Source organism: Chlamydotis macqueenii, chromosome 5 (assembly GCF_036417535.1).
Source record: "Chlamydotis macqueenii isolate bChlMac1 chromosome 5, bChlMac1.mat, whole genome shotgun sequence".
In the NCBI taxonomy this organism is placed as follows: Eukaryota; Metazoa; Chordata; class Aves; order Otidiformes; family Otididae; genus Chlamydotis; species Chlamydotis macqueenii.
Window position 1 is genome coordinate 24,839,362 of NC_141560.1, and position 13,833 is coordinate 24,853,194.

Here is a 13,833-nt window from a genome sequence, read left to right on the forward strand (position 1 = left end):
TATCTGGAGAAGTAAAAGGGAGAAAATTTAAAAACCTAGTAAAAGGATGTTATTTTTAGAAATCTTATAAGCCTCTGAAGTTCATTGCTGCTTCTCAAGACAACATCAACTCAAAAAGGATTAACCATTTCCTGTGGCCTGTAGAAACACCCCCAATTGCGCTGCCATTACAGAAAGGATCTAGATATTCGTGCCTCTCATTGCATAAGTCACAGCCACTGATTTCTTTAATCTTCATAAGAATTTGTTTTGTTGAAGATACTGTGTTAGAGGTGTGTGAGGCTTTTGCGCATTCTTTAAAAATATTTGGTATCAGATTACATGATCTCAATTTACTGTGGCAATTCGATGGTTCCCATGATAGGCACTTAAAAAGTGGTATGTTCTGTGACACCATACTGTAGTTTAATTGAATTAAATCAGTGAAAACAAACCATCTTGAAACTGCAGCATCTGCTTGGGGGGATTGCAGCATGGGGGATTCCTTGTATACTCAAACTTCTAAGCCTAAATCCCTATTTCCTATCGGAAAGATTTCCAAGCTTAGGCTACAAATCCATTTAGAAACAGCCTGCTAAAAGACTAGCCTCTGCCACGTATAATCTTTCAGCTTTGTTAGAACTTAATACAGTGAAACCTTTTGAGGAGGACCACCTTGGCACTGAATTAAAAAAAGGCTTTTGTGAACAGGTGTTGTGCCTCTAAAAGAAAGCACTGGAAACTCCAAATTGTGGTCTTACAGGCTTGCTTCAACAAAGGCCTGCACAGGTTAACATACTGAGACCTTCATGCTGCTGCTGCTGCTGCTTTGCCTCCAGTGGTATCATTCTGACAATCTTTCTTGTTCTCTCTGGCAGTGCTTTTGGGCGTGAGATGCTGAAGCGGAACATCGGTGTTGTGGTTGTGGGCTTCCCTGCCACCCCCATTATCGAGTCCAGAGCCAGATTCTGTTTGTCTGCAGCTCATACCAAAGAGATGCTTGATACGGTAAGTGCTTCATCTTGTCTTGCTTTTGCTCATGCCTTCTATAAACAAATACAACAATTGCCTATTTTTTGTTGATTGGTTTGATGTTTGGTACACAAACTAGTTGAACCTGATGTCCAAAGCCATGTGTAGTAGAGCTGGCAATGATTCTGTCTCTCTTTCCTTGCTTCAGCAATGCAGAATGGCTGCCTACAGTAAATCTTAGGGATTTTCTTTTCCTATTTTAAATGATGCAAGAGAAAACAGTCTTATTCCTTTGAGACAGTGCTTTTTCACCTCTTAAGAGGCTCTATCTTCTACTGAATCTTTTAGAAGGAAAAAATTCTGCTTCTTCTAACTCTAGATGCAGAAGGTAAGGGGAAAAAAAAGCCTGAGAACTTCCAAAACATCTATATTCTTCTCAAAAGCCAGTGCAAACCTCAGCACCCAATTTCCAGTGAGAATTTTTATTCCAAATATTACTATTCCAGTTCTTGTTTACAGCTTCAGAGCACTGTATCTTAAATGATCCTGTCCTAAATGAGTCTGTACCATGCGCAATGCCTTCCTGCCTACTGTCTGCACTAAGCATGTTCCAGCGGGAGTGGAGGTCCCTTCTAAGGAGGCTGGCATTGCAGTTAGGAGTTGCTGCCTTTAAAAATTAAGGGTGGAAGTTACTCAAACTAATATAGCTGAAAGGAGATTATAGGAGTAAGCCTGACAATCCTTATTATGTTTTGGTGTGATAACTACATTCATTTTCAAGTCCTCTGAATAATCTTCTTTGGACATGTACATGGGCTGTCTTAGGATCTGTCAAAGTTCTCCGTTGTATTTTTTCTACATTTTGCTGTTCTGTGCCTCAGAACCTAAGCTAGGCTTGGACTTCAGGAGAGTAGACTCTGTCCTGTTCAGAGATCTGCTTGAAAGAATCCCATAGGATACCATCCCAAAGACAGGAAATGTCCAGGATAGCTGGTTGATTTTATTTTTTTTAAATTGTTCTTTTCCCCTGAAGAATGGTCCATCTTGATTTACAGCAGAGCAAATGTAGTGGGAAGCCTGCATGGATGAACAAACCAACAAAAACATAAAATGGAAGCATATAAGAGGTGCAAGCAGGGACAGGTGATCCAGGAGGAACAGGGACCCAGTCCTGAGCATGCAGGGATGGGGTCAGGAAAGCCAAAGCCCACCTGGAGCTGAGCCTGTCAAAGGACACAAAATGCAGCAGACGGGGCTTTTATGGGGATATTAATAGCTAAAGGAAGAGTAGAGAAAATGTGGGGTTGCTGCTGAATGGCATAGGGATTAGGTGACAAATTACACGCAAGAGGCCAGAGTACTCAGCGCCTTTATTGCATCAGTCTTTACTGATGAGACTTGCCTTCAGGAGTCCTGGGCCCATGAGGTCAGTGGGAAAATAGGGAGCAATGAAGACTTAGCCTTGGTGTGAAGGAGGATAAATAAGGGAATATGTAAACAAACTGAACATACACAAGTCCATGGGACCTGATGGGATGCACTCACAAGTGTTGAGGGAGCTGGCTGTCACAGCAAGGCCACTTTTGATTATCATCTTTGGAAGGTCATGGTGACTGGGGAAGGTTCCTGAGGATTGGAAGAAAGCAAATGACACCACTGACTTCAAGAAGAGCAAGAAATGTGATCTGAAGAACTGCAGGTTGAGAAGCTTCACCTTGATCCTTGGGAAGATGATGGAGAAAAAGATCCTTGGAACTTTTCAAACACTGTGGACAAGAGGGTGATTGGGAGTAGTCATCATGGAGTTACAAAGGGAAAATCATACCCAGTGTCCAGATTGGGTGGTAACATGTCCAATATATGAGCAGCAAAAAAATAAAACCGATACTTACTAATGTCTTGTCAGAAAAATATAGATTCAAACTTTTCACACCTCACTGCCACAGAACTTTCAAATCAACAGCTGAAAATGGATCTTCTTAATCTCAGGTTTGTTAGGAAAAATAGTAAGGCAGTGGTGTGAGCAGTTCGGTAATGTATATTTAGTGTCATTCTGTATCAGTTAACCTGCCACATACAGGTGCTGTATTTGCTGCTTCTAGGTTGTTTCTGCCTTGTAAGACCTAATTGCTTATGCCCTGACGCTCCCAACAGCGGACTGCTTAAGGAGTTCCTTCCCAGCTACTCGTCCTGGTACACTTCCTGTAATTTTTCCAATTCAGTTGTTTCTGTTCCAAATAAAAATTCTGAAATGGTATGTTTGGAGAAGGCCCTCTCCTTCCCTTCCTTCCCCACCGCCTTTCCATGTAAAATGAATAGTATCACAGACTTGGCTCAGAGCAACATAGTAAAACTGAGTGCGTTGACACAAATGAGGGAGCAGTAATTTCTGGCCAGGTGAACATGGAAGGGGGAGATGAATGGGAAGGAGGTGGGAGGAAGGAGAAGAAAGAAAACTGAAGTCTCATCGCTGCAAACTGAGCTACAACTGAAGCCATGCAAAGTTGATGTGCTGGTACTACCTGAGCAGTCACAAGTCTTGCTGTTGGTTAGATACTTAGTCTTCTCTTAGTGACTAGCTGAATTTTTTACCATAACAAGTTGCTTTTGCAGGGTCTGTGTAAGTACTATACTTGCTCTCTTCCAAAACCAATCTATAACTTTTATTACTGTGCTTAAAAAAAGCTCTTTTCCTTACAAGTCTTTCTGCTTTCCAGAAAATGTTTCAAGTTTTGTGCATTTAACTCTAAGGACTCATTTCTAGAGTAATTCTGTAGGAGCTAAATGCTCTAAATTCAGGAAATGCTTGTTTAATATGCTGGGGCTTGCCTGCCTAAGAAAATTAATCCAGGACAAAATGAGGTGTGAATTTTGAAGTGAATGAAGAAATCCTGATTTAGCTCAGTATGTGGAGGCTTTGTTCCAAGTTAGCGTAATCCACTTTGAGGTTCAAAACAGCTGCATGCTCTGAACCCAGAACATTGGCAAGAGGAGTTCATAAGGAGCAAATCTTTGTGTCAGTGACTGTGTTTTCTTGTGATGCAGTGGAAGGGGATTGATTTCAGGCAGCTACTCATTAAGGCAGCCCTCAGATCTCATCCCTCTGCTGAACTGTGGCAATAATATCCAGGAGGAAAAAGAACTGAAATTAATAGACTTGGAGAGAGTTGGCAGAGAGCTTCTTCAAGTCAGTGACAGAGAAGAGAATTTGGTAGCCCATCTGTGTGTGTGTGGATGCTAACTAGAGCTGTTACGGCTTTTTTTTCTAAACAAAATTTATCCAGGCTTGGAGTACGGGGGAGAGAAGCTTGTCTTGTAAATGCTGATATTTGTAATGCTTCCTTGCTCTTATTAAATAAACCCACATGATGGGGAACAGTTCTCAGTTACGATTTTAACTGTTTTATGTAAATAAAACTTCCTTGCCTGAAAATATTTGGCTCAGGATTAGAGTGAAGTCCCTCATAACCTGCATCCCTGTAGGCTGGTGCTTTCTTTTCAGTGATGAAAAATATATTACACTCCTGAAGTTAGAGTTCACCAATGCCATTTCCTTTGTAGTCTTTGCTGGTCACGTGGTCCTTTTTGTTTTAAATTAATAAAATCCTAAATCTGCATTCAAGAATAACAGCTAACAGAGTCTTTCAACAGAAATTCAACCTTAAATTGTTTCCATATGGGTTCTTTACTTACAGCTCTGGCAAACTGTGCCCACACTTTTGTTTTGTTTTCTTTTTACCGAGGTCCAACTCCTGGGTTTGTAGTTCCCCCAGATTCTAGAGTGGAGAGGTTCTTGCTGCCAGATACAACAAGCATGAGGGGCTATTGTTTAAAGAAACAAAAACTTGAACTATCCATCCAGGAAGGAAAAGCATGTAGGGATATTAACCCCTGTCTGCCAAGTATTCTCAAGAGACAGGCATTTGACCCAGAATGTGTTAAAATTGGAGCATTAATGTTGAACTAGTGGCATTCTTAAGGAATGGTGAATGTACCCAGCTGAATACGTTTGCAATTCAAGGGAGTGCAGAATGCCAACCTTTGAGTTAAAAAATCACACTGGACTTGGAAGTCATCTTCTGAACTCATTTCTTTGTCACTTGCTTGTATAAGATAATTAGCATCACATACTGTTGCAGGTTTGTCTGCAGCAACTGATTCATTTTGTACTGTGCTCCAGGAGTGCTCTGTAGAGAAATGAATTTAAGTTTAGGGTTTGGCTTTTAACAAACCCTGTTGTAACTACTGTCTTATCAAAGAGATTGCAACATAAAGAAAGTATGATTAACGGAGCCGGGACTTTCCTCATTTCTTATGCTAGCAGACATTTGATCTCTGGTAAACTTCATAACATTTGCATTCAGGTCAAAACGGTGGAAGGTTTTGTTAGCTCACTAGCAGTGTTCTGGGCCATCAGTTGCCTGAGTGTTGCCTTTGTGGCAACCTCAGTCAGTGGGATTTGCTTTCTAGGAAGAAAATGCTTGGGATCCTACCCAGAATAACTTTTTTCCTTCCTTCGGTTGGCTGGCAAAAATCTCCCATGCAGTGTTGTTTACAATACAGAGCTGGCATTGCTAGTTGTATATGGACAGTGCAAATTAACCAAATGTAGATATAACAAACGCATCAATAGAACTTGTTAGCACAATATTGGAGTTTGCCTTTCATTGTCTTGCAATTTAAAAAAATATAGTAGGTCAGAGATGCTATGCTAACACACATGTTTTCATACTGAATGATACATCAAGAGAAGTCAAATCTCCACATACTTGTTGTTTTGTTTTATTTTGTTTTTCCCCCCACTTCAGCTTTATTACCTCCAGGAAGGGAAGAACATTGTTTTCAGTTTTTCTGTCTATGAATAGTCACGGCTTTTTGGGGGATGACTGTGAAATTTGAGTTAGTATTGCTGGGTATTATGATCTTGCCTTGGAAGTGGAGTAGTCAGGTGGGTGCAAAGTCACTCTCAGTTAAGTGACTAGTGCTTGGTCTCGAGACTTCTGAATACTAAAATCAGAAGCAAATCCTATGCACCTCTGAAGCTACAGACTTAGAGCACAGTAAAATCTCACTTCAGTAGAATGGCTGTCAGAGTAGTCTGCAGGCATACAAAATAGTAGATGTGCTGATAACTTGCTTGCGTCTGTCTCTTCTGCTGATCTGCTGTGGTCTCTTTCTCAGGCTTTAAAAGAAATCAGTGAAGTTGGGGACCTTTTGCAATTGAAATATTCCCGTCACCGTTTGGTACCTCTCTTGGACCGGCCGTTTGACGAGACAACATACGAAGAAACAGAAGACTGAACTCCCTCCATGTGCCTTGGTGGGAGGGACACACCCCGTGGGACACTCCGTGGCACGCAGGCCCCAGCGTCCGTGAACAACACACTTAGTATAAAAGACATTTCCTCACAATGCTGAAGTGGCCACATCAGCTCTAAAAGGCATTTTGTAAATAGGGAGAGGAGGAGAAAAAAAAAAAGCTTTGATTCCTGTGTCTTCAGGGTCTGGCCCTAGAGGTGCTTGGCTTTATTTTTTCTTGTTGCTTTTTTTATTTATTTGTCTTAATGAGTTCACAGCAACCCAAATTGGCTGTGGCTGATCAGCTCAGACTTTGTATGCACCGTTAGCCTCCCAAATGCTGGCTGAGATGTTGTGAGCATGTGTGACGCTGGCATGGCAGCATTTCCAGTGTCACTGCTAGGTGTCTGACCGTCCCAGTCAGGAGTGAGCTGACCTGTCTGTTCTTGGAAACTTCCTAGAGAAGCTGTTGATTGCTAACTTTGAAATATTTAACAAGATGGATAATCAACCTAAGCTTTTTTTCTTTTGCATTCACTTGTGTTTAAAACTTGAATTTAGCCTTTTTAAAATAAATGTGTTATTGATATGTCACTGACAGGACCATTGTTCCCAAACATTATTTAGTTTTGTAAGCCACAGGCAGAAATACTTCTGGGACTCTAGCCTCTTTTCCTTCCCAGTATGGATACCAGATTGTCTCCTGGTTTTGTCAGTAATTGTCCTCTTGATATAGGGTAAGTGATGGAGAGAGGTTTTAGTTTGTTTTTTTTTTTTTTTTTTCCCACATGGGCTGTGTTTTGCCTTCCTTGTGACATACTTCCGTTAAAAAAAAAAGGTGGGTTTAGTGTGTGTGTGTTTTTCATCTTCAGGTTAATTTCTCTTTTGCTTTAGGAGTGTCATAAAACCATGAACAAGTCACTGCTAAGTTCTAGAAGAGTGCTCTTGGCATTAAGTACAGCATAGCAAGCCTTGTGCTTCTTGTTAAGACCAGAACCCCTCCATAAGCAGGCCTATACAATGGGTGACTATTAGGAGAACCACTTATTTCATGCAGATCTGTGAAAGAATGATTGCTACTCTTTGCAATGCTAATTCACTGTTTCTTGTCATACATGAGATGTTCTTCATTGGCCTTGTTGCACAAGGCTTTTATGCAAAGAGTGTAGACAGCTTGCTTCCTGTATTATACATTACATTTTGGCTAGCCAAACGAGTCTCTCAGTTGGCAGCTGCATATCTGTGTAGACCTTCCCTGAAGAGAGGATGTCCTCACAATTGCATTTTGTTTGAGGTCTTTATTCTTTTTAGTTTCTATTACTGTGAGATTGAATTAATGTTCACTGAGCCAGTTGCTCTTTGGAACCTTTATTTGCAAGTTCCACACTGTCTTACTCTGACCAAAGTTTGAAATATACAATGTTGTGCTAGAACATTAGAGGTGGTCTGCTACTTAGTCATTGCATCTTGAAGTCTTTCAGTGAATGGAATGGATCATTGAAGGGTACCAAAAATTTTATACCAGGAGTCAGTTACTGGTGTAGTTTGCTTCTGTATGTTTACCTTGGACGTGTAGGTTTCCTGCAAAGATAGTAAAGCTTTAACGTTGTGTCAATTGGGTTTGGGCCAGCTCTTCAGTTTGGGTTAGCATGATGCTTTTTGCAGGTGACTGCAGTTTTTTAAACAGATTCTTCATCATAATGCTAAAGCAGAGTGCAGCTCAAAGCTGTTTGCCTGGTGCTGCAAAAAAAAAACAGTAATTTTTTTTTTTTTTAAGTTCTTTTATGTTCAGTCTCCAACGAACAGGGAGGGAGCACTTTGGTCACTAGAACCAAGCAGTTCTGCAAATACATCTGGTGAATAAAAGCAGAATTGGTTTCTATTTTATAGAATATCTATCTTCATGCGTTTATGGATCTTGTTCCATTTCACTGTAATGGAATTTCAAAACACCAATTCAGCCTTTACCATTGCATTTCAGAAACGTAATTAGATGAGAAGCACTGAAATTTACTGTTTAAAAATAGGTCCAGATAACTGCTTCTGTCTTAGTCCACTAATTGGTTCGCTCGCCTTCTGGACCAGAGTGTGTGCACAGTCCAAGAAGTTTGTAACCTGTATGTGCAACTTTGATAGCTAGGAAGTAGTCTCATTTGTTCAGCCACAGAGTGAGTAATCTGTAATTACATGAGCTTATTTTATCAGTTTGACCTTTCTCGCCTGCGTTCTGCCCAGGACTAGCTCTAGCATTCCAGCAGATGACCTGCTTTCTAACTTCAGGAAGCCTTACCTCAAAGAATTACTGCTTTTTTTCCTTTTCGGATTGTAGTAGGGGACAAGAAGAGGTTAGTGCAGGAAGTCCTGACTCCAGCCCTGATACTGTTGACTTGATCATGGAACGATTTGAGAGTGGACAAAACCAACCAACCTGGAGGCATAGGGTCTGTGTGGAGCTATTTTGAGCAATCCTGATGTACAGCGTGCTTGTGTCTGCTGTGTAGTCAAGTCCATGTGAAAACAGTGATGTATTAAGTCAGAGATGAGTTATAGCAGATTCTCCAAGTCTCAAGTCTTAATCTTGTCTCTGGGATTCAATTTTAGGGCAGCTTGCCTTTCAAAGGGATAAAAACATCTGGATAAATCTCAGTAATTCAGATAACTCCTGTATAACACTTCTGAAATTTTCAGTGTTTTAAAATTATCGGTCCCCATTAGAATTCCCATTGCCCTTGTTTGAGGAAATTGTGTTCATCCTAAACTTTGGCCATTTAGTATCTTTCTGCTATGTCACGCTGTCTGCATATGACTGAATTCTGGGTTGCAAAGACATTTCAGAAATCATTCAGGCAGTTAGTAGCATTTGCAAACTGCTTGGTTACATTTCAGCCCTGCCATATCCTATTTGGGAAGCAACTTTTTTTTTTTTTTTTTTTTCCTTCCCCTGCCCCCCCACCTCCCCTCCCCTACCCCCGCTAGCCCCCCTCAGGAGGTTTTTGTTCAGGGCAACCTGTTTTGCCAAAGTCTGGTACCTGTTGAAACTGCTTCTGAAAAAGTAAGAAGTTACAAGTTCAAGATTTCGCACTTTTAAGTCAGTAATTCACTGACCATGAAAGCCATGAAAATCTTTTTCACATCTACTGAAAAACTGCTCCCACAACCAAAGGAGCAGACCACTACTGGCTTGTACTAGGGAAACCTTCAGCATGTGTGCTGTCACGGTATGTGTAGGATGGATTGCTGCTTTGATATTTATGTACTGACCAGAAATGGTCTCCTTTTTGTCCTGGCAGTAGAAGTGAATGTAAGAACCAATCTTGAGCGATCACAAAGGAAGAAAAGCTGCTTAAGAAATACTTTAGTCTCTGCCAACTTTTCTGAGACATTCTAATTGAAAATGACTCCTGGTATTTCTTAAGAGATGCAAAATTCAAAAGAAAATGAAGGTTGCTTTTGAACAAAGGATTTTCCCTGTACTGTACATTGGCTAAACTTACTCATAAATATACAGTAGCTCTCTGAAGAACTTAGCAAGCAAGATTTTGCCTCTGCTAAGCGGAGTGAAGAGTTTAAAACCATTATAGTCTTCGAGGCTGATGGCCATTTTCTTTTAAGAAAATTGGCTCCTGTTAGCGAGCATCAGTGAAGAGTGAGAGATCTGCTTCTTGTTAGAAACTGGCCTTCCCAAGTAGATCTTTGTCATAAGGAGCCTGATTCATAATTTTTCTTTAGTTCTTTGACAGAGAAGAAACCAAGTGGGTTTTGTGTCAAAATATTCAGGGCTTGCTTTTTTTTTTTTTTTTTTTACACAAGATACTGTCCTGGTTCAAACTTCTGTATAGTATCAGTGTATATGGTGTATTTAACTCTTTGATCAGTTTCTATATTTTTTCCCTTCTAAGTAGCATCCTTAAAGAGCTGTTCTGGCTCTTGAGTTACTGGTGTAGCACGCTTCTGCTTTAGGCAAAGACTCAAGAGTGAATTGACCGAACATCTTATCATGATGAAGTCATTCAGTGAAGGAATTGCATCATCCATCCTCCTCTTGCTGTTTCCTCTAAGAATGCAGAAGTGGTACCCACTGTCAGAGCTGCACCTTGACAAAGAGCAGGAAAGGGAAGTGTGCCCGTGAAATCGGTGACCCAGCCCTGTGCTGAGTGGATGAAAGACTCATAGAGCAGAAATGGAGAACAGGGGCAGTCGATCATCACTTATTCTCAGCTGTACAGGGATCTTTCACATCTACTTGAACAAGCATCCCTAAGACAGGAATGCAACTTTCCATGCCCAAAGGAACACTCCTCTAAAACTTTTCCACACCAAGTAAACAAATACTTTTCAAAAGTAAAGAAATTAAAATTTGCACAGAAGGAGAGGAAGTATTTGGCTGACAGCTGTTTGCTCATCCAGAAGCCATGTTACCCATTCAGGCAGATCATATGAAAGGTTGGAGGAAAGCCATGAGCATGAGCTCTCAATTTCATCAGAGAGAATACCTTGCAGCATTCGATCTAGAGCACTATGCATGAGCTCCCTTGCTGCATCACAGGGAAGGAAACTTGTGGATATTTATCCCATTATAAAAAATTTATGAAGTTTGTAATTTTTACAGTTTATACTCAGCCTGTGAAAGAGCCAGGCACGCTGGGATCTGTGTGGGTGGCACCTTCTGCATGAGATGGGAGGTACCTGTGGTCTGTTCTGTTTTAACACTCGTGAAGCACTGAGCTGCCTGGGAATGCCTGGTGCGGCCCCTCAGCAGTTGCATCGCTGGCTTCGGTGCTGGACCTGGCACCCAAGTGGCACTGGACCACTGTTTGGGAAAAGCACCAGTCATTTCACCTGTGTAACTTGACCATGGTTTTAAAAGAAAAAAAAAACCAAAAAACAACCACCTAACTTGGATGCCAGCTTATATTCCTGTAAACATCCCCAGCCTTGCAATTGTTCACCTGTTCAAGGATTTGGATGTGAAGCTAGGGCATGACCACAAAGTGTTTGTGTGAAGTACTGTGCTTTAACGGAAGAGAAGCGTTTGGTGCAGACATTGGAGCTGTTGTGTTTACATCCCCCAGAGGGGCTGGGTGAAGGAGATGATGACAGTGGTGTGTGTTGAAGGCCTTAAACTGTGACTCTTGGTATGAAGAATTTAAATTAAAACTGACCTTGAAGAATGCGGTGGATTTTAACCTACGAAAGAATACTCTGTGTGCTTAGTTAAGCAATATGTACTGCTGTGTTCTTGGGAGGGAGGGAGGGGTTCCAATCAATTTGCGTTGGACCCTGGCTAGCAGCTGCTTAAGGAGCAGAAGAGGTGCATGTGAAGGCCAAAAATAGTGCAGTTGTGTGCACGAATGTTCCCATGCGGCAAGCATCGATAACTTGTTCCTGGTCTTCTCAAAGCAGGAGAATTATTGAGAGGGTCAGGGACTTCAGAAGCAGTCTCACTTGAGTATGCCAAGGGCTGGAGCCGTTCCAAAAATACCCATGGTGAGGTGAAACATGCACCAAACCATCTGAACACTGTGAAGCTTTTTTTTTTTTTTTTTTTTTTTTTTTTTTTTTTCCAAATCTCATCCTCTTCAGACAGTATTTCTACTACCCCCTAACGGTATATTAAGCTAAATGCATCTCCAGCCTTCCAATATTACTAACTTCAGACCAGTTTGAGAGAGATCAGAGGAATGCTGGAGCCTGAGGCTTTAGGCCAGAAGCCCCAAAGCCAATGGTGGCCCACATTTCCACAAGCCCTGGGCAGAATTACCAAGTCACAGCACTTCGTCTTAAATTGCACTGTATTCTTATGCCTCTGTTGCTATAATGTACATATATATTGGATTTTTTTGTAGATAAGACATTTTAGATAAAATTTTTAAATGAGCTCCCCCAAAACTATTTTATGCCAGATGTCTAATTTTTTTTACACTCGGGATTAACATGAAGTTGGATGCTCTGTGGGCAGAGAAAAGAAATGGATGGTACATTGGCTTCAAAAAGGTAACAATGCATGTTTAAAAAAAAAACACTGGAGAAAAAACTGCTTGGGAAAAAAATCCATTCAAATATATTCTATGTTCTGCATAATAAAGACTTTAAAAAAATACTATAGTGATTTTTTTTTTTCTTAATACCAGTGATGCTTTTGCCCTGTTAGTGGGACTAAATTCTTCCCCTTCCTTCTACCACCACCCCCCCCCCAAAAGAAAACCAAACCCAACACATACGTTTCATGCTGGAATGGCTGGGTAAAACCATAGCCTGTGGGAGAGCTCAGGTAGATCCGTGTGCCCTTCTGGCCTTGGACTCCAGAGCCAGGAAACCTTGCATGTGAGTTGGATGCTTAGCTGTTTCTTATCAGTCTCGGGTCCGTTGTACAGCAACAGCCCGGCTGTGCAGTCTGGAGAAGCTGCTTCTGTTGTGGAGAGACAGGCCTGCAGAGGTTGTGGCTGTTCCTGATGTGCAGCGCGTGCCTGCCGTAGCTCTGTGCTAGCCACGAGAAGCTGGCTCTGCTCGAAAGTCAGGGTGCTGCCTTGGGTGCTGTTTGAGGGGATTCCCACCAGTGCGGTGAGTGTCGGGCTGCCGTCAGCTGCCATGCTGCTACTGAGATGTTTGAAAGGGCTTCTTGATCCATCTCACATGGGATTCTTGATCTCACGTCTGTCTTGCAGTCCAGGGCTTGTTTTAAACATTTCCTTCTGTTCATCTGAGCCATAAGTTTGCATAAACCAGATGTCAGTATTTGAAGAGGAGAATCAGGTCCTGTTTGCAACTGCGGGTGCACAAATGTGCCCGCATGATTTGCAGGGTGTGCTAAGGCTACTGTAGGAATGTTGGACTCTGTTTTTCCTTGCTAGATGTCCCTTTCTGGGGTTTGTGCCAGCATTCAGGGGGCTGCAAAACCTCCTTTCAGTATCTCTCCCCAGTAATTGCCTTCACAGGCTGATGAATGTGGAGATCCTGGAAAAGATGCTCCCTAGGCCCCAAGTAAACGGCCACACCGTGTTTCTGTCAGGCTTTGGGGGCTGGAAAAGGTGCTGCCGGTGCAGGAGAGAGCTGATCAAAGCATAAAGACTGGATGATGGAAACTCCCTCCCGCCGCTCGGGAACAGCCGGAGCTTTCACCGGGGAGCACAGAGTCCCGTTTCTGCCTCGCCGGGCTGGCCCAGGGGTGGGGTGGTCCCAGCCCGCGTCCCCCGCCGGGCTGAGGGGAGGGGGGCGGCCTTTGCAAGCGGGGTCCGGCTCCGCGCACGAACGCGGGAGTGAGGCGGGAGGCTTTGAACCCCCGATGCGGCTGAGCCCCCCCGGCCGCGGCCCGACTCCCGCCCTTCCGCCGGAGGCTCCTCTGTCCTCCCCACCTCATGCGGCCGGGCCGGGCCGGACCCTCCGGAGCCCCCGGCCGCCCCGCCCCGCCTCCCCGGGAGGGCGCTGCGGCGGGGGCTCCGGCCGGAGGGAAGCGCCCGGTGCCGGCGGGCTTGTGCAAGGCCGGCGCCGCCGAGGCGAGGCCGCCACCCGGGAGCGCAACAAAGAGCCGCGGGCCGGGCCAGGCCCGCCGGAGGGGCACCGCCGGGGAGAAAGGGGTCGCGGCCG

General features: G+C 43.1%; 2 protein-coding genes across 5 annotated transcripts in view; one reads left to right on the forward strand and one right to left on the reverse strand.

The window, feature by feature from the left end:
* SPTLC2 (serine palmitoyltransferase long chain base subunit 2) overlaps positions 1–11,137 on the forward strand; it is a 77,571-nt gene extending 66,434 nt beyond the window's left edge. For all 4 annotated transcript variants that reach the window (XM_086749393.1, XM_086749394.1, XM_086749396.1 and 1 more), the window contains 2 exons: positions 858–987; positions 6,133–11,137. In XM_086749393.1, coding sequence (XP_086605519.1) covers positions 858–987; positions 6,133–6,252 — 250 coding nt within the window. In that variant the 3' untranslated portion in view covers positions 6,253–11,137. The remainder of the gene's footprint in view (positions 1–857; positions 988–6,132) is intronic.
* The window catches only part of GSTZ1 (glutathione S-transferase zeta 1), a 106,949-nt gene continuing 104,005 nt past the window's right edge, over positions 10,890–13,833 (reverse strand). Inside the window, exon 11 of the transcript XR_015258735.1 lies at positions 10,890–11,135. The gene's annotated coding sequence lies outside the window, so the exon portion shown is untranslated. The remainder of the gene's footprint in view (positions 11,136–13,833) is intronic.